The sequence below is a fragment of the Nerophis ophidion genome, linkage group LG12 (assembly GCF_033978795.1).
Source record: "Nerophis ophidion isolate RoL-2023_Sa linkage group LG12, RoL_Noph_v1.0, whole genome shotgun sequence".
Lineage (NCBI taxonomy): Eukaryota > Metazoa > Chordata > Actinopteri > Syngnathiformes > Syngnathidae > Nerophis > Nerophis ophidion.
Genome location: NC_084622.1, coordinates 61,543,140 through 61,564,137, shown reverse-complemented (window position 1 = coordinate 61,564,137; position 20,998 = coordinate 61,543,140). Strand labels below are relative to the sequence as shown.

The 20,998-nt window shown below is 44.0% G+C and overlaps 2 protein-coding genes across 3 annotated transcripts in view; one reads left to right on the top strand and one right to left on the bottom strand.

The window, feature by feature from the left end:
* Nucleotides 1-20,998, top strand: part of LOC133563667 (uncharacterized) — a 57,190-nt gene that overhangs the window by 35,180 nt on the left and 1,012 nt on the right. Inside the window, exon 2 of one of the 2 annotated variants that reach the window (XM_061917931.1) lies at nucleotides 20,806-20,955. Coding sequence is in view for 1 of the 2 variants with exons in the window: in XM_061917930.1 (XP_061773914.1) it covers nucleotides 20,631-20,955 (325 nt within the window). In the remaining variant the exon portion in view is untranslated. Of the gene's footprint in view, nucleotides 1-19,867; nucleotides 20,956-20,998 lie in introns of those variants that run through there. The other variant, XM_061917930.1, reaches the window with a different exon arrangement.
* The window catches only part of LOC133563666 (sulfide:quinone oxidoreductase, mitochondrial-like), a 49,987-nt gene continuing 36,220 nt past the window's right edge, over nucleotides 7,232-20,998 (bottom strand). Inside the window, exons 8-10 of the mRNA XM_061917929.1 lie at nucleotides 15,470-15,537; nucleotides 15,192-15,370; nucleotides 7,232-15,113 (exon numbers count right to left, since the gene is read on the bottom strand). Of these exons, the coding sequence (XP_061773913.1) occupies nucleotides 15,056-15,113; nucleotides 15,192-15,370; nucleotides 15,470-15,537 (305 nt within the window). The 3' untranslated portion in view covers nucleotides 7,232-15,055. The remainder of the gene's footprint in view (nucleotides 15,114-15,191; nucleotides 15,371-15,469; nucleotides 15,538-20,998) is intronic.

Here is a 20,998-nt window from a genome sequence, read left to right as displayed (position 1 = left end):
AGCAAACTCCATTGTAGTCTCAGTCCAACATCTGTTCTCAAACTAGATTACCAATAAAGATGAGCAGACTCCATTGTAGTCTCAGTCCAACATCTGTTCTCAAACTAGATTACCAATAAAGATAAGCAGACTCCATTGTAGTCTCAGTCCAACATCTTTTCTCAAACTAGAGTACCAAAAAGATGAGCAGACTCCATTGTAGTCTCAGTCCAACATCTTTTCTCAAACTAGAGTACCAAAAAGATGAGCAGACTCCATTGTAGTCTCAGTCCAACATCTGTTCTCAAACTAGAGTACCAATAAAGATAAGCAGACTCCATTGTAGTCTCAGTCCAACATCTGTTCTCAAACTAGATTACCAATAAAGATAAGCAGACTCCATTGTAGTCTCAGTCCAACAACTGTTCTCAAACTAGAGTACCAAAAAGATGAGCAGACTCCATTGTAGTCTCAGTCCAACATCTGTTCTCAAACTAGATTACCAATAAGGATAAGCAGACTCCATTGTAGTCTCAGTCCAACAACTGTTCTCAAACTAGAGTACCAATAAAGATGAGCAGACTCCATTGTAGTCTCAGTCCAACATCTGTTCTCAAACTAGAGTACCAAAAAGATAAGCAGACTCCATTGTAGTCTCAGCCCAACAACTGTTCTCAAACTAGAGTACCAAAAAGATGAGCAGACTCCATTGTAGTCTCAGTCCAACATCTGTTCTCAAACTAGATAACCAATAAGGATAAGCAGACTCCATTGTAGTCTCAGTCCAACATCTGTTCTCAAACTAGATTACCAATAAAGATAAGCAGACTCCATTGTAGTCTCAGTCCAACATCTGTTCTCAAACTAGATTACCAATAAAGATAAGCAGACTCCATTGTAGTCTCAGTCCAACAACTGTTCTCAAACTAGAGTACCAATAAAGATAAGCAGACTCCATTGTAGTCTCAGTCCAACATCTGTTCTCAAACTAGAGTACCAATAAAGATAAGCAGACTCCATTGTAGTCTCAGTCCAACATCTGTTCTCAAACTAGATTACCAATAAAGATAAGCAGACTCCATTGTAGTCTCAGTCCAACATCTGTTCTCAAACTAGATTACCAATAAAGATAAGCAGACTCCATTGTAGTCTCAGTCCAACAACTGTTCTCAAACTAGATTACCAATAAAGATAAGCAGACTCCATTGTAGTCTCAGTCCAACATCTGTTCTCAAACTAGAGTACCAAAAAGATAAGCAGACTCCATTGTAGTCTCAGTCCAACAACTGTTCTCAAACTAGAGTACCAAAAAGATGAGCAGACTCCATTGTAGTCTCAGTCCAACATCTGTTCTCAAACTAGAGTACCAATAAAGATAAGCAGACTCCATTGTAGTCTCAGTCCAACATCTGTTCTCAAACTAGAGTACCAAAAAGATAAGCAGACTCCATTGTAGTCTCAGTCCAACAACTGTTCTCAAACTAGATTACCAATAAAGATAAGCAGACTCCATTGTAGTCTCAGTCCAACATCTTTTCTCAAACTAGATTACCAATAAAGATAAGCAGACTCCATTGTAGTCTCAGTCCAACAACTGTTCTCAAACTAGATTACCAAAAAGATGAGCAGACTCCATTTAGTGACATAAGGATTATATTACAATGAAATACAATGTTGTGTCATTAATTAACAGCATCAAATGAAATATTTCACAATACAGATGTCTTTTCTTTATTCTCAAATGTTTAAACAAGGGTTTAAAGCAGGGTGTCCAACATGCGGTGCGGGGGGCCCGCAGTTAATCCTTTACCGGCTCGCCACACATTCTGACAAAATTGCTAAATTGATAGTATTGCAAAAATAAAAAATAAACATTTAAAAAAAGCAGAATGAGGTGAAATCTAATAGAAAAAGTGCAATGTTGACACAAAGTTGTTTTTTTTTATTTTGTCTTTATTTCCTTTTTCCCTTGCTCAAAAAAAGGACAAAAAATTCTATGTTACAATGAATTACTACTTAAAAATGATCACTTTAAAATGTTTTATGTGGAAAACATATTGCCTATGTTGTGTGGTTGCCATATAAAAACATCAAAGTTTTGACCAAAGAGCATAAAACGAACAAAATAATACTTCAAAGTTCAAATCGAACGATATATCAGAAGTTGATCTGGAAATGTAAAGGCCTACTGAAATGAGATGTTCTTATTTAAAGAGGGATAGCAGCTCCATTCTATGTGTCATACTTCATCATTTCCCCATATTTTTGCTGAAAGGATTTAGTAGAGAACATCCACCATAAAGTTGGCAACTTTTGGTGGCTAATAAAAAAGCCTTGCCTGTACGGAAGTAGCAGACGATATGAGCGTGATGTCACGGGTTGTGGAGCTCCTCACATCCACACATTGTTTACAATCATGGCCACCAGCAGTGAGAGCGATTCGGACCGAGAAATCGAACGATTTCCCCATTATTTGAGCGAGATGAAAGATTCGTGGATAAGGATAGGTGAGAGTGAAGGACTAGAAAAAGAAAAAAAAAGTTTAAAAAAAAAACAGGCGAGGGCAAGTGAGAGCGATTCAGATGTTTTTAGAGACATTTACTAGGATGATTCTGGAAAATCCCTTATCTGCTTATTGTCGTTGCTAGTGTTTTAGGGAGATTAAATAGTAGCTGAAAGTCACGTGTGTGTTGACGCAGTGTCTCTGAGGGAAGTCACGCAGCTGCATGGACGGCACAAGCTCCGCTGATCTCCGGTAAGAGGCAACTTTATACCACAATTTTATCACCGAAAACTGCGGTTGACATGTTGTCAGGATCCATGTTCGCTTGACCGCTCTGATCCATAGTGAAGCTTCACCTCTGGGAATTTTAAACAAGGAATCACCGTGTGTTTGTGTGGCTAAAGGCTAAAGCTTCCCTTTCTTTCTACTTTGACGTCTCCATTATTAATTGAACAAATTGCCAAAAGATTCAGCAACACAGATGTCCAGAATACTGTGTAATTATGCGATGGGTTAGTGTTATAGCTTGGATCGGGCTGTGAAAATAATGTCACGCCACAACCGAGATGTCAAACGCACGCGTCATCATACGCGTCATCATACGCGTCATCATACGCGTCATCATACGCGTCATCATACGCGTCATCAATACGCGTCATCATACGCGTCATCATACGCGTCATCATACGCGTCATCATACGCGTCATCATACGCGTCATCATACGCGTGTCTCCATACGCGTCACCATACGCGTCACCATACGGGTCACCATACGGGTCACCATACGCGTCACCATACGCGTCACCATACGCGTCACCATACGCGTCACCCATACGCGTCACCCATACGCGTCACCATACGCGTCACCATACGCGTCACCATACGCGTCACCATACGCGTCTTCATACGCGTCATCATACGCGTCATCATACGCGTCATCATACGCGTCATCATACGCGTCATCATACGCGTCATCATACGCGTCATCATACGCGTCATCATACGCGTCATCATACGCGTCATCATACGCGTCATCATACGCGGTCATCATACGCGTCATCATACGCGTCTCCATACGCGTCACCATACGCGTTCACCATACGGCGTCACCATACGCGGTCACCATACGCGTCACCATACGCGTCACCATACGCCGTCACCATACGCGTCACCATTACGCGTCACCCATACGCGTCACCATACGCGTCATCATAACGCGTCTCATACGGTCTCATACGCGTCATCATACGCGTCATCTACGCGTCATCATACGCGTCATCATACGCGTCATCATACGCGTCATCATCGCGTCATCATACGCGTCATCAACCGGTCACATACGTCACATACGCGTCATCATACGCGTCATCCATACGCGTCACATACGCGTCACCATACGCGTCACCATACGGTCACCATACGCGTCACCATACGCGTCACCATACGGTCACATACGCGTCACCATAACGCGTCACCATACGCGTCACCATACGCGTCACCATACGCGTCACCATACGCGTCACCATACGCGTCCACCATACGCGTCACCATACGCGTCACCATACGCGTCACCATACGCGTCACCATACGCGTCACATACGCGTCACCATACGCGTCACCATACTTAATCGCTCACATACGCGTCACCATACGCGTCACCATACGCGTCACCATACGCGTCACCATACCGCGTCTTCATACGGGTCACCATACGCGTCACCATACGCGTCATCCATACGCGTCACCATACGCGTCACCATACGCGTCACCATACGCGTCACCATACGCGTCACATACGCGTCATCATACGCGTCATCATACGCGTCATCATACGCGTCTCATACGCGTCACCATATCGCGTCACCATACGGGTCACCATACGGGTCACCATACGCGTCACCTACTACGCGTCACCATACGCGTCACCATACGCGTCACCATACGCGTCACCATACGCGTCACCATACGCGTCACATACGCGTCACCATACGCGTCATCATACGCGTCTTCATACGCGTCATCATACGCGTCATCATACGCGTCATCATACGCGTCATCATACGCGTCATCATACGCGTCATCATACGCGTCATCATACGCGTCATCATACGCGTCATCATACGCGTCATCATACGCGTCTCCATACGCGTCACCATACGCGTCACCATACGGTCACCATACGGGTCACCATACGCGTCACCATACGCGTCACCATACGCGTCACCATACGCGTCACCATACGCGTCACCATACGCGTCACCATACGCGTCACCATACGCGTCACCAATACGCGTCATCATACGCGTCATCATACGCGTCATCATACGCGTCATCATACGCGTCATCATACGCGTCATCATACGCGTCTCATACGCGTCATCATACGCGTCATCATACCGTCTCCATACGCGTCACCATACGCGTCACCATACCGGTCACCATACGGGTCACCATACGCGTCACCATACGCGTCACATACGCGTCACCATACGCGTCACCATACGCGTCACCATACGCGTCACCATACGCGTCACCATACGCGTCACCATACGCGTCACCATACGCGTCCACCATACGGGTCACCATACGGTCACCATACGCGTCACCATACGCGTCACCATACGCGTCACCATACGCGTCACCATACGCGTCACCATACGCGTCACCATACGCGTCACCATACGCGTCACCATACGCGTCACCATAACGCGTCACCATACGCGTCACCATACGCCGTCACCATATACGCGTCACCATACGCGTCACCATACGCGTCACCATACGCGTCACCATACGCGTCACCATACGCGTCACCATACGCGTCACCATACGCGTCACCATACGCGTCACCATACGCGTCACCATACGCGTCACATACGCGTCACCATACGCGTCACCATACGCGGTCACCATACGCGTCACCATACGCGTCACCATACGCGTCACCATACGCGTCACCATACGCGTCACCATACGCGTCACCATACGCGTCACCATACGCGTCACCATACGCGTCACCATACGCGTCACCATACGCGTCACCATACGCGTCACCATACGCGTCACCATACGCGTCACCATACGCGTCACCATACGCGTCACCATACGCGTCACCATACGCGTCACCATACGCGTCACCATACGCGTCACCATACGCGTCACCATACGCGTCACCATACGCGTCACCATACGCGTCACCATACGCGTCACCATACGCGTCACCATACGCGTCACCATACGCGTCACCATACGCGTCACCATACGCGTCACCATACGCGTCACCATACGCGTCACCATACGCGTCACCATACGCGTCACCATACGCGTCACCATACGCGTCACCATACGCGTCACCATACGCGTCACATACGCGTCACCATACGCGTCACCATACGCGTCACCATACGCGTCACCATACGCGTCACCATAGCCGTCACCATACGCGTCACCATACGCGTCACCATACGCGTCACCATACGCGTCACCATACGCGTCCCATAGCGCCATACGCGTCACCATACGCGTCACCATACGCGTCACCATACGCGTCACCATACCGCACCATACGCGTCACCATACGCGTCATCATACGCGTCATCATACGCGTCATCATACGCGTCATCATACGCTCATCATACGCGTCATCATAAGCGTCATCATACGCGTCATCATACGCGTCATCATACGCGTCATCATACGCGTCATCATACGCGTCATCATACGCGTCATCATACGCGTCATCATACGCGTCATCATACGGTCATCATACGCGTCATCATACGCGTCATCATACGCGTCATCATACCGTCATCATACGCGTCATCATACTTGTCAACATAAGCGTCATCATTCCGCAACGTTTTCAACAGGAAACTTCGCGGGAAATTTAAATTGCAATTTAGTAAACTAAAAAGGCCGTATTGGCATGTGTTGCAAAGTTAATATTCCATCATTGATATATAAACTATCAGACTATCAGACAAAGTTAATATTCCATCATTGATATATAAACTATCAGACTGACTAGTAGTGACTTCCAGTAGGCCTTTAAGTCTTAAAAGTAAAAAAAACTAAGTAATAAAAATGCATCACTTTATGAGTGGGGAACCTTTCGCATATCAAATATATTTAATAGGATTTTATTTAACTTTTCACTGTGATTATTCAAAAATATGAAATAATTAGAATCAATGTTGTCCTACATTATTGATCTTTCAGGGCTTGAATTGATCAATAAAGGAACTCTCCTGAAGGAATCAATAAAGTACTATCTATCTATCTATCTATCTATCTAGCTATCCATCCATCCATCCATCTATCTATCTAAATACTGCACTCTTCAGTTTTACTCTAAAAAAAAACAAGTTGTCTTTGACAGAAAAGGCATAAAACCTTATTTGTTTGACTTTATATCAACCTCAAGTTGATATAGATTTACTGTCAGCTTTAAATAAAAAAATAATTATAATAATTGGACTTATTTTTCACATTTTAGTGACTGAGACCCGCATGTTCACATCTGTCCTCGTGTGGCCCTCTGTGGAAAAAGTTTGGACACCCTGGTTTAAAGGACATATATGGAGATATTTATATATATATATATATTATATATATATATATATATATATATATATATATATATGGTTCGAAAAATATTGAGCTATTAAAAAGAGGCCATATCGCCCAGCCCGAATATATCCCTCTCTTCCTTGACGGTCTTTGCTAAAGTAAAATGCAACATGACAAATATAAATGAAAAACAAATGATTTTATTGTGATTAATCAAAATAGTTGCAATTAATCTTTACATGAGCAACGTATAATTGGAGGCAGAACCTATTATTGTGCACATGGAGGTGAACTAACCCCAACTTGATAGAAGAGACACAAGAAGTACCAAAGTTGACAAATCAATCATCAATAATGTGCTAGGAAACATTTGGAGCTCACCTCAATTTGAGAGCCACACACATACTAACGAGCCACACACACATACTAACGAGCCACACACACATACTAAGGAGCCACACACACATATACTAACGAGCCACACATATACTAAGGAGCCACACACATATACTAACGAGCCACACACATATACTAAGGAGCCACACACACATATACTAACGAGCCACACACATATACTAAGGAGCCACACACATATACTAACGAGCCACACATATACTAAGGAGCCACACATATACTAACGAGCCACACATATACTAAGGAGCCACACACATATACTAACGAGCCACACACATATACTAAGGAGCCACACACACATACTAACGAGCCACACACATATACTAACGAGCCACACACATATACTAAGGAGCCACACACACATATACTAAGGAGCCACACACATATACTAAGGAGCCACACACACATATACTAAGGAGCCACACACACATATACTAACGAGCCACACATATACTAACGAGCCACACATATACTAAGGAGCCACACACATATACTAACGAGCCACACATATACTAACGAGCCACACACACATATACTAAGGAGCCACACACACATATACTAACGAGCCACACACATATACTAACAAGACACACACATATAATAAGGAGCCACACACACATATACTAAGGAGCCACACGCATATACTAAGGAGCCACACACACATATACTAAGGAGCCACACACACATATACTAAGGAGCCACACACACATATACTAAGGAGCCACACACACATATACTAAGGAGCCACACACACATATACTAAGGAGCCACACACACATATACTAAGGAGCCACACACACATATAATAAGGAGCCACACACACATATACTAAGGAGCCACACACACATATACTAAGGAGCCACACACACATATACTAAGGAGCCACACACACATATACTAAGGAGCCACACACACATATACTAAGGAGCCACACACATATACTAAGGAGCCACACACACATATACTAAGGAGCCACACACACATATACTAAGGAGCCACACACACATATACTAAGGAGCCACACACATATATACTAAGGAGCCACACACACATATATTAAGGAGCCACACACACATATACTAAGGAGCCACACACACATATACTAAGGAGCCACACACACATATACTAAGGAGCCACACACACATATATTAAGGAGCCACACACACATATACTAAGGAGCCACACACACATATAATAAGGAGCCACACACACATATACTAAGGAGCCACACACACATATACTAAGGAGCCACACACATATACTAAGGAGCCACACACATATACTAAGGAGCCACACACACATATAATAAGGAGCCACACACACATATACTAAGGAGCCACACACACATATACTAAGGAGCCACACACACATATACTAACGAGCCACACATATACTAACGAGCCACACACACATATACTAAGGAGCCACACACACATATACTAAGGAGCCACACACATATACTAAGGAGCCACACACATATACTAAGGAGCCACACACATATACTAAGGAGCCACACACACATATACTAAGGAGCCACACACATATACTAACGAGCCACACACACATATACTGAGGAGCCACACACATATACTAACGAGCCACACATATACTAAGGAGCCACACACACATATACTAAGGAGCCACACACACATATACTAACGAGCCACACATATACTAACGAGCCACACACACATATACTAAGGAGCCACACACACATATACTAACGAGCCACACATATACTAACGAGCCACACACACATATACTAAGGAGCCACACACACATATACTAAGGAGCCACACACACATATACTAAGGAGCCACACATATACTAACGAGCCACACACACATATACTAAGGAGCCACACACATATACTAAGGAGCCACACACACATATACTAAGGAGCCACACACACATATACTAACGAGCCACACACACATATACTAACGAGCCACACACATACTAACGAGCCACACACATATACTAAGGAGCCACACACACATATACTAACGAGCCACACACACATATACTAAGGAGCCACACACATATACTAAGGAGCCACACACATATACTAAGGAGCCACACACATATACTAAGGAGCCACACACACATATACTAAGGAGCCACACACAAATATACTAACGAGCCACACACACATATACTAAGGAGCCACACACATATATTAAGGAGCCACACACATATACTAAGGAGCCACACACACATATACTAAGGAGCCACACACACATATACTAACGAGCCACACACACATATACTAAGGAGCCACACACATATACTAAGGAGCCACACACACATATACTAACGAGCCACACATATACTAACGAGCCACACACATATACTAAGGAGCCACACATATACTAACGAGCCACACACATATACTAAGGAGCCACACACATATACTAAGGAGCCACACACACATATACTAAGGAGCCACACACACATATACTAAGGAGCCACACACACATATACTAAGGAGCCACACATATACTAACGAGCCACACATATACTAACGAGCCACACATATACTAACGAGCCACACACATACTAAGGAGCCACACACATACTAACGAGCCACACATATACTAACGAGCCACACACATACTAACGAGCCACACACACATATACTAACGAGCCACACACACATATACTAACGAGCCACACACATACTAACGAGCCACACACATATACTAAGGAGCCACACACACATATACTAACGAGCCACACACACATATACTAACGAGCCACACACATACTAACGAGCCACACACATATACTAAGGAGCCACACACACATATACTAACGAGCCACACACATACTAACGAGCCACACACATATACTAAGGAGCCACACACACACATATACTAAGGAGCCACACACATATACTAACGAGCCACACACATATACTAACGAGCCACACATATACTAACGAGCCACACATATACTAACGAGCCACACACATATACTAAGGAGCCACACACACATATACTAAGGAGCCACACACACATATACTAAGGAGCCACACACACATATACTAAGGAGCCACACACACATATACTAAGGAGCCACACACATATATACTAAGGAGCCACACACACATATATTAAGGAGCCACACACACATATACTAAGGAGCCACACACACATATACTAAGGAGCCACACACACATATACTAAGGAGCCACACACACATATATTAAGGAGCCACACACACATATACTAAGGAGCCACACACACATATAATAAGGAGCCACACACACATATACTAAGGAGCCACACACACATATACTAAGGAGCCACACACATATACTAAGGAGCCACACACATATACTAAGGAGCCACACACACATATAATAAGGAGCCACACACACATATACTAAGGAGCCACACACACATATACTAAGGAGCCACACACACATATACTAACGAGCCACACATATACTAACGAGCCACACACACATATACTAAGGAGCCACACACACATATACTAAGGAGCCACACACATATACTAAGGAGCCACACACATATACTAAGGAGCCACACACATATACTAAGGAGCCACACACACATATACTAAGGAGCCACACACATATACTAACGAGCCACACACACATATACTGAGGAGCCACACACATATACTAACGAGCCACACATATACTAAGGAGCCACACACACATATACTAAGGAGCCACACACATATACTAAGGAGCCACACACATATACTAAGGAGCCACACACACATATACTAACGAGCCACACATATACTAACGAGCCACACACACATATACTAAGGAGCCACACACACATATACTAAGGAGCCACACACACATATACTAAGGAGCCACACATATACTAACGAGCCACACACACATATACTAAGGAGCCACACACATATACTAAGGAGCCACACACACATATACTAAGGAGCCACACACACATATACTAACGAGCCACACACACATATACTAACGAGCCACACACATACTAACGAGCCACACACATATACTAAGGAGCCACACACACATATACTAACGAGCCACACACACATATACTAAGGAGCCACACACATATACTAAGGAGCCACACACATATACTAAGGAGCCACACACATATACTAAGGAGCCACACACACATATACTAAGGAGCCACACACAAATATACTAACGAGCCACACACACATATACTAAGGAGCCACACACATATATTAAGGAGCCACACACATATACTAAGGAGCCACACACACATATACTAAGGAGCCACACACACATATACTAACGAGCCACACACACATATACTAAGGAGCCACACACATATACTAAGGAGCCACACACACATATACTAACGAGCCACACATATACTAACGAGCCACACACATATACTAAGGAGCCACACATATACTAACGAGCCACACACATATACTAAGGAGCCACACACATATACTAAGGAGCCACACACACATATACTAAGGAGCCACACACACATATACTAAGGAGCCACACACACATATACTAAGGAGCCACACATATACTAACGAGCCACACATATACTAACGAGCCACACATATACTAACGAGCCACACACATACTAAGGAGCCACACACATACTAACGAGCCACACATATACTAACGAGCCACACACATACTAACGAGCCACACACACATATACTAACGAGCCACACACACATATACTAACGAGCCACACACATACTAACGAGCCACACACATATACTAAGGAGCCACACACACATATACTAACGAGCCACACACACATATACTAACGAGCCACACACATACTAACGAGCCACACACATATACTAAGGAGCCACACACACATATACTAACGAGCCACACACATACTAACGAGCCACACACATATACTAAGGAGCCACACACACACATATACTAAGGAGCCACACACATATACTAACGAGCCACACATATACTAACGAGCCACACATATACTAACGAGCCACACACATATACTAAGGAGCCACACACACATATACTAAGGAGCCACACACACATATACTAAGGAGCCACACACACATATACTAAGGAGCCACACACACATATACTAAGGAGCCACACACACATATACTCACGAGCCACACACATATACTAAGGAGCCACACATATACTAACGAGCCACACATATACTAACGAGCCACACATATACTAACGAGCCACACATATACTAACGAGCCACACACATACTAACGAGCCACACACACATATACTAAGGAGCCACACACACATATACTAACGAGCCACACACACATATACTAACGAGCCACACACACATATACTAACGAGCCACACACACATATACTAAGGAGCCACACACATATACTAAGGAGCCACACACACACATATACTAAGGAGCCACACACATATACTAACGAGCCACACATATACTAACGAGCCACACATATACTAACGAGCCACACACATATACTAAGGAGCCACACACATATACTAAGGAGCCACACACATATACTAAGGAGCCACACACACATATACTAAGGAGCCACACACACATATACTAAGGAGCCACACACACATATACTAAGGAGCCACACACATATACTAAGGAGCCACACATATACTAACGAGCCACACATATACTAAGGAGCCACACACATATACTAACGAGCCACACATATACTAACGAGCCACACACACATATACTAACGAGCCACACATATACTAACGAGCCACACACATACTAAGGAGCCACACGCATATACTAACGAGCCACACACATACTAACGAGCCACACACATACTAACGAGCCACACACACATATACTAAGGAGCCACACACATATACTAACGAGCCACACATATACTAACGAGCCACACACATATACTAACGAGCCACACATATACTAACGAGCCACACATATACTAACGAGCCACACACATACTAACGAGCCACACACATATACTAAGGAGCCACACACACATATACTAAGGAGCCACACATATACTAACGAGCCACACACACATATACTAACGAGCCACACACACATATACTAAGGAGCCACACACATACTAACGAGCAACACACATATACTAACGAGCCACACACACATATACTAAGGAGCCACACACACATATACTAAGGAGCCACACATATACTAAGGAGCCACACACATATACTAAGGAGCCACACACACATATACTAAGGAGCCACACACATACTAACGAGCAACACACATATACTAACGAGCCACACACACATATACTAAGGAGCCACACACACATATACTAAGGAGCCACACATATACTAAGGAGCCACACACATATACTAAGGAGCCACACACATATACTAAGGAGCCACACACACACATATACTAAGGAGCCACACACATATACTAACGAGCCACACATATACTAACGAGCCACACATATACTAACGAGCCACACACATATACTAAGGAGCCACACACATATACTAAGGAGCCACACACATATACTAAGGAGCCACACACACATATACTAAGGAGCCACACACACATATACTAAGGAGCCACACACACATATACTAAGGAGCCACACACATATACTAAGGAGCCACACATATACTAACGAGCCACACATATACTAAGGAGCCACACACATATACTAACGAGCCACACATATACTAACGAGCCACACACACATATACTAACGAGCCACACATATACTAACGAGCCACACACATACTAAGGAGCCACACGCATATACTAACGAGCCACACACATACTAACGAGCCACACACATACTAACGAGCCACACACACATATACTAAGGAGCCACACACATATACTAACGAGCCACACATATACTAACGAGCCACACACATATACTAACGAGCCACACATATACTAACGAGCCACACATATACTAACGAGCCACACACATACTAACGAGCCACACACATATACTAAGGAGCCACACACACATATACTAAGGAGCCACACATATACTAACGAGCCACACACACATATACTAACGAGCCACACACACATATACTAAGGAGCCACACACATACTAACGAGCAACACACATATACTAACGAGCCACACACACATATACTAAGGAGCCACACACATACTAACGAGCAACACACATATACTAAGGAGCCACACACACATATACTAAGGAGCCACACACACATATACTAAGGAGCCACACATATACTAAGGAGCCACACACATATACTAAGGAGCCACACACACATATACTAAGGAGCCACACACACATATACTAAGGAGCCACACACATATACTAAGGAGCCACACACACATATACTAACGAGCCACACACATATACTAAGGAGCCACACACACATATACTAAGGAGCCACACACACATATACTAAGGAGCCACACATATACTAAGGAGCCACACACACATATACTAAGGAGCCACACACACATATACTAAGGAGCCACACATATACTAAGGAGCCACACACACATATACTAAGGAGCCACACACTTGGTGATGTGTAGATATGAGATCATGTTGTATTGAACAATATTAAAGCAACATCTTCCATGTGTTGTCGGTCTGTGAAGGGAAATGGCTTTTCATTTATTTCATCCCGAGATGCAGAAGTTTCCTGTAGGGTTTTGGTCCGCCCCATAAGCCCCTGAAAAGGACCGACAGAGAGGAAGAAGAAGAATGCAGAAGGTAGTATAATGGTAAAGGTGTGATGGAGTGCAGGTACCTGAGGAGCCCCTGCCAGTAGAGGTGCGGCATCACATCAGCTTTCATGTAGTACATGAGTCTGCTTTCCTTGGCCTGGTTGATGGGGAACGTCTCCAGTGGCTGAAGGTGGTAGTCAAACTCTGCCAGGATCACCGTGTTGTAGCTGGTAACCAGCGGACAGGAAGTGTAGCCATCATACTAGTCAGGAGACAACCTCTTAGCTTCTCACAGCAACTTGCAGAGGTGACATTTGCAACTTCAACTATACTCACACATCAACCTTCATCTTGTCGTTACCTTTTTGTCAGGTTTCTCATTTCTCAGTATTTTTTGGATGCTTCGGTGTAGAACAGCAGACTGTGCAGCTAAAACACAACAACAAATGCTGCCTTACTCATGTTAAAAATGACAAGCAAGCGTATTCCCAGCAGAAGAAATACACAAGAGCAGTGAAGTCAGCATGTTGTGTAAATAAAATAAAATAAAAACAGAATGTGATGGTTTGCAAATCCTTTCCAACATTTATTCAATTGAATAGATTGCAAAGACAAGATATTTAACGTTCCAACTGGAACATTTTGTTATTTTTTTGCAAATATTAGCTCATTTGGAGTTTGATACCTGCAACATGTTTAAAAAAAAGCTGGCACAAGTGGCAAAGAAGACCGAGAAAGTTGAGGAATGCTCATCAAACACTTATTTGGAACATCCCACGGATGAACAGGTGGGTGCCATGATTGGCTATAAAAGCCGCTTCCATGAAATGCTAAGTAGTTCACAAACAAGGACGAGGCGAGGGTCATCACTTTGTGAGTAAATTGTCCAACAGTTAAGGAACAACATTACTCAACAAGTTATTGCAAGGAATTTAGGGATTTCACCATCTAAGGTCTGTAATATCATCAAAAGGTTCAGAGAATCTGGAGAAATCACTGCACGCAACATTGAATGCCCGTGACCTTGGGTCCCTTAGGCGATATTGCATTAAAAACCGACATCAGTGTGTAAAGGATATCACCATGTGCTGGGCCCAGGTTCATCTAAGATGGACTGATGCAAAGTGGAAAAGTGTTCTGTGGTCTGACGAGTCCACATTTCAAATTATATTTGGAAACTGTGGACGTGGTGTCCTCCAGAACAAAGAGGAAAATAACCATTCGGATTGTTCTAGGCACAAAGTGTAAAAGCCAGCATGTGTGATGGTATGGGGGTGTATTAGTGTGTTGTAGTCAGCATGTGTGATGGTATGGGGGTGTATTAGTGTGTTGTAGTCAGCATGTGTGATGGTATGGGGGTGTATTTGTGTGTTGTAGTCAGCATGTGTGATGGTATGGGGGTGTATTAGTGTGTTGTAGTCAGCATGTGTGATGGTATGGGGGTGTATTAGTGTGTTGTAGTCAGCATGTGTGATGGTATGGGGGTGTATTAGTGTGTTGTAGTCAGCATGTGTGATGGTATGGGGGTGTATTAGTGTGTTGTAGTCAGCATGTGTGATGGTATGGGGGTGTATTAGTGTGTTGTAGTCAGCATGTGTGATGGTATGGGGGTGTATTAGTGTGTTGTAGTCAGCATGTGTGATGGTATGGGGGTGTATTAGTGTGTTGTAGTCAGCATGTGTGATGGTATGGGGGTGTATTAGTGTGTTGTAGTCAGCATGTGTGATGGTATGGGGGTGTATTAGTGTGATGTAGTCAGCATGTGTGATGGTATGGGGGTGTATTAGTGTGTTGTAGTCAGCATGTGTGATGGTATGGGGGTGTATTAGTGTGTTGTAGTCAGCATGTGTGATGGTATGGGGGTGTATTAGTGTGTTGTAGTCAGCATGTGTGATGGTATGGGGGTGTATTAGTGTGTTGTAGTCAGCATGTGTGATGGTATGGGGGTGTATTGGTGTGTTGTAGTCAGCATGTGTGATGGTATGGGGGTGTATTAGTGTGTTGTAGTCAGCATGTGTGATGGTATGGGGGTGTATTAGTGTGTTGTAGTCAGCATGTGTGATGGTATGGGGGTGTATTAGTGTGTTGTAGTCAGCATGTGTGATGGTATGGGGGTGTATTAGTGTGTTGTAGTCAGGATGTGTGATGGTATGGGGGTGTATTAGTGTGTTGTAGTCAGCATGTGTGATGGTATGGGGGTGTATTAGTGTGTTGTAGTCAGCATGTGTGATGGTATGGGGGTGTATGAGTGTGTTGTAGTCAGCATGTGTGATGGTATGGGGGTGTATTAGTGTGTTGTAGTCAGCATGTGTGATGGTATGGGGGTGTATTAGTGTGTTGTAGTCAGCATGTGTGATGGTATGGGGGTGTATTAGTGTGTTGTAGTCAGCATGTGTGATGGTATGGGGGTGTATTAGTGTGTTGTAGTCAGCATGTGTGATGGTATGGGGGTGTATTAGTGTGTTGTAGTCAGCATGTGTGATGGTATGGGGGTGTATTAGTGTGTTGTAGTCAGCATGTGTGATGGTATGGGGGTGTATTAGTGTGTTGTAGTCAGCATGTGTGATGGTATGGGGGTGTATTAGTGTGTTGTAGTCAGCATGTGTGATGGTATGGGGGTGTATTAGTGTGATGTAGTCAGCATGTGTGATGGTATGGGGGTGTATTAGTGTGTTGTAGTCAGCATGTGTGATGGTATGGGGGTGTATTAGTGTGTTGTAGTCAGCATGTGTGATGGTATGGGGGTGTATTAGTGTGTTGTAGTCATCATGTGTGATGGTATGGGGGTGTATTAGTGTGTTGTAGTCAGCATGTGTGATGGTATGGGGGTGTATTAGTGCGTTGTAGTCAGCATGTGTGATGGTATGGGGGTGTATTAGTGTGTTGTAGTCAGCATGTGTGATGGTATGGGGGTGTATTAGTGTGTTGTAGTCAGCATGTGTGATGGTATGGGGGTGTATTAGTGTGTTGTAGTCAGCATGTGTGATGGTATGGGGGTGTATTAGTGCCCAAGGCATGGGTAACTTACACATCTGTGAAGGCACCATTAACGCTGAAAGGTACATACAGCTTTTGGGACAACATATGTTGTCATCCAAGCAACGTTATCATGGATGCCCCTGCTTATTTCAGCAAGACAGTGCCAAATGCCACATGTTAAAAAAGCGTGGCTTCGTAGTAAGAGTGCGGGTACTAGACTGGCTTGCCCGCAGTCCAGACCTGTCTCCCATTGAACATGTGTGGCACATTATGAAGACTAAAATACCACAACGGAGACCCCGGACTGTTGAAGGACTGAAGCTCCACATAAAACAAGAATGGGAAGGAATTCCCCCTGAAAAGCTTCAAAAATGTGTCTCCTCAGTTCCCAAACATTTACTGAGTGTTGTTAAAAGGAAAGGCCATGTAACACAGTGGTAAGAATGCCCATGTGACAACTTTTTTGCAATGTGTTGCTGCCATTAAATTCTAAGTTCATCATTATTTGCAAAAAAAACCCCAAAAAACGTTTCTCACCTGGAACATGAAATATATTGTCTTTGCAGTCTATTTCATTGAATATAAGTTGAACAAGCTTTGAAATCATTGTATTCTGTTTTGGGCTTCACGGTGGTAGAGGGGTTAGTGCGTCTGCCTCACAATACCAAGGTCCTGAGTAGTCAGGATTCAATCCCGAGCTCGGGATCTTTCTGTGTGGAGTTTGCATGTTCTCCCCGTGACTGCGTAGGTTCTACTCCGGCTTCCTCCCACCTCCAAAGACATGCACCTGGGGATAGGCCCCTCCCACCTCCAAAGACATGCACCTGGGGATAGGCCCCTCCCACCTCCAAAGACATGCACCTGGGGATAGGTTGATTGGCAACACTAAATGGTCCCTAGTGTGTGAATGTTGTCTGTCTATTTGTGTTGGCCCTGTGATGAGGTGGCGACTTGTCCATGGTGTACGCCGCCTTCACCCGATTGTAGCTGAGATAAGCTCCAGCGCCCCCGCAGCCCCCAAAGGGAATAAGCGGTAGAAAATGGATGGATGTATTCTGTTTCTATTTACAATTTACAACGTGCCATCCCTACTGCCTTCATTTCTTTACATTTTCCTTTGGAGGTGGGAAGAGTGTGATTTGTTCAATGAATGATTGCATACTTTTGATATCATTTTGGGAACATCACCTTACATCACTTCTTCCCAAATAGTAGGGCGGGCCCCAATTTGGTGGGGGAAGGGAGTGATGCTTTATCAGTATCATACTGTGATAGGCTCCAGCACCACCTGCGACTCCGAAGGGGATAAGCGGTAGAAAATGGATGGATGGATGCTTCAAAAACTTCCTCTTTTTGATAAAAATAAATACATAACTAGATAAATGAAATGAAAAAACAAATTGTTTAATTGATCCATGATTTGTAGGTTGAAGTGTTTAATATATTGTGTGCTATGGGTTGATGTTGTCCGATAATGGTTCTTTGGCCGATATTCCAATATTGTCCAACTCTTAATTACCGATTCCGATATCAAGCGATACCGATATATAGAGTGGTGGAATGAACACATTATTTTGCCTCATTGTGTTGTGATGCCCCGCTGGATGCATTAAAATATGTAACAAGGTTTTCCACAATAAATCAACTCAAGTTATGGAAAAAAGTGCCAACCTGGCACTGCCATATTTATTATTGAAGTCACAAATTCCATTATTTTTTTGACATGCAATGAGAGCCTGAGGAGGTTGAGGTGGGCGGGGTTAGGGGGGCAGGGTGTATATTGTAGCGTCCCGGAAGAGTTAGTGCTGCAAGGGTGTTTGTTGTGTTGTGTTTATGTTGTGTTACGGTGCGGATGTTCTCCCGAAATGTGTTTGTCATTCTTGTTTGCTGTGGGTTCACAGTGTGGCGCATATTTGTAACAGTGTTGAAGTTGTTTGTACGGCCACCCTCAGTGTGACCTGTATGGCTGTTGACCAAGTACGCCTTGCATTCACTTGTGTGTGTGTACAAGCAGCATATACTGTATTATGTGACTTGGTGGGCACGCTGTTTGTATGGAGGGAAAGCGGACGTGACGACAGGTTGTAGAGGACGCTAAAGGCACGCCCCCAATATTGTTGTCCGGGTGGAAATCGGGAGAATTTGGGAGGGGCACTGAAAATCAGAAGGTTTGGCAAGTATGACTGGTTAGTGGTGAATGTATAACACCGGCAGGCCAGCTGTAATGTTAATTTGATATTGCCTCAAGGGCCAAATGAAATGAGGCGGCGGTTCAGAGTTTGACACCTATGGTTTAAATAATGTTTTGGTTTTTCAGACAAACTGATGAACTTGATAGCTTTTCTGTTACAGACTAAATACACAATGGGGGCAAAACCTTTTCCTCTATCTTGAAGGTTCTTAACAGAAAATAGAGAAGCTCTGCATGACATCCTTGTGACGTTACTGACACCTAGTGGCCAAAGTACTACACATCAAAGGTTTTCATGCCATAGGTTTTGCAAAACGGAACACATCTGATTGAAATATGAAAGTTGTTAGTAATGGCCACCAACAGACAGAATGAGAGTTTTGTAAGCAGTGTGTCTGACATGTTGAAGGGAGGCGCTGTTCACGTGGACATAGGTGGGCCTGGACTTACCTGTCATCCATCCATTTCCTACCGCTTCTCCCTAAAACTGCTCAACATCATCAAATGCATGTATGATGTATTGACAGGTCAAGTGCTCTCGGACACCCTCCTTATAAAAACAGGAGTACGGCAAGTCCTCCTCTTCCTCATCTCCATCAACTGGACAATGAACATTTCAGTGGATAGCCAGAGGACAGGTGTGGGGGGCGTGGCCTGCAGACCTACAGCGAAGCAGGGTATGGCAGAACCGGCTTCGAGATTAGCGACACAGCTGAGATT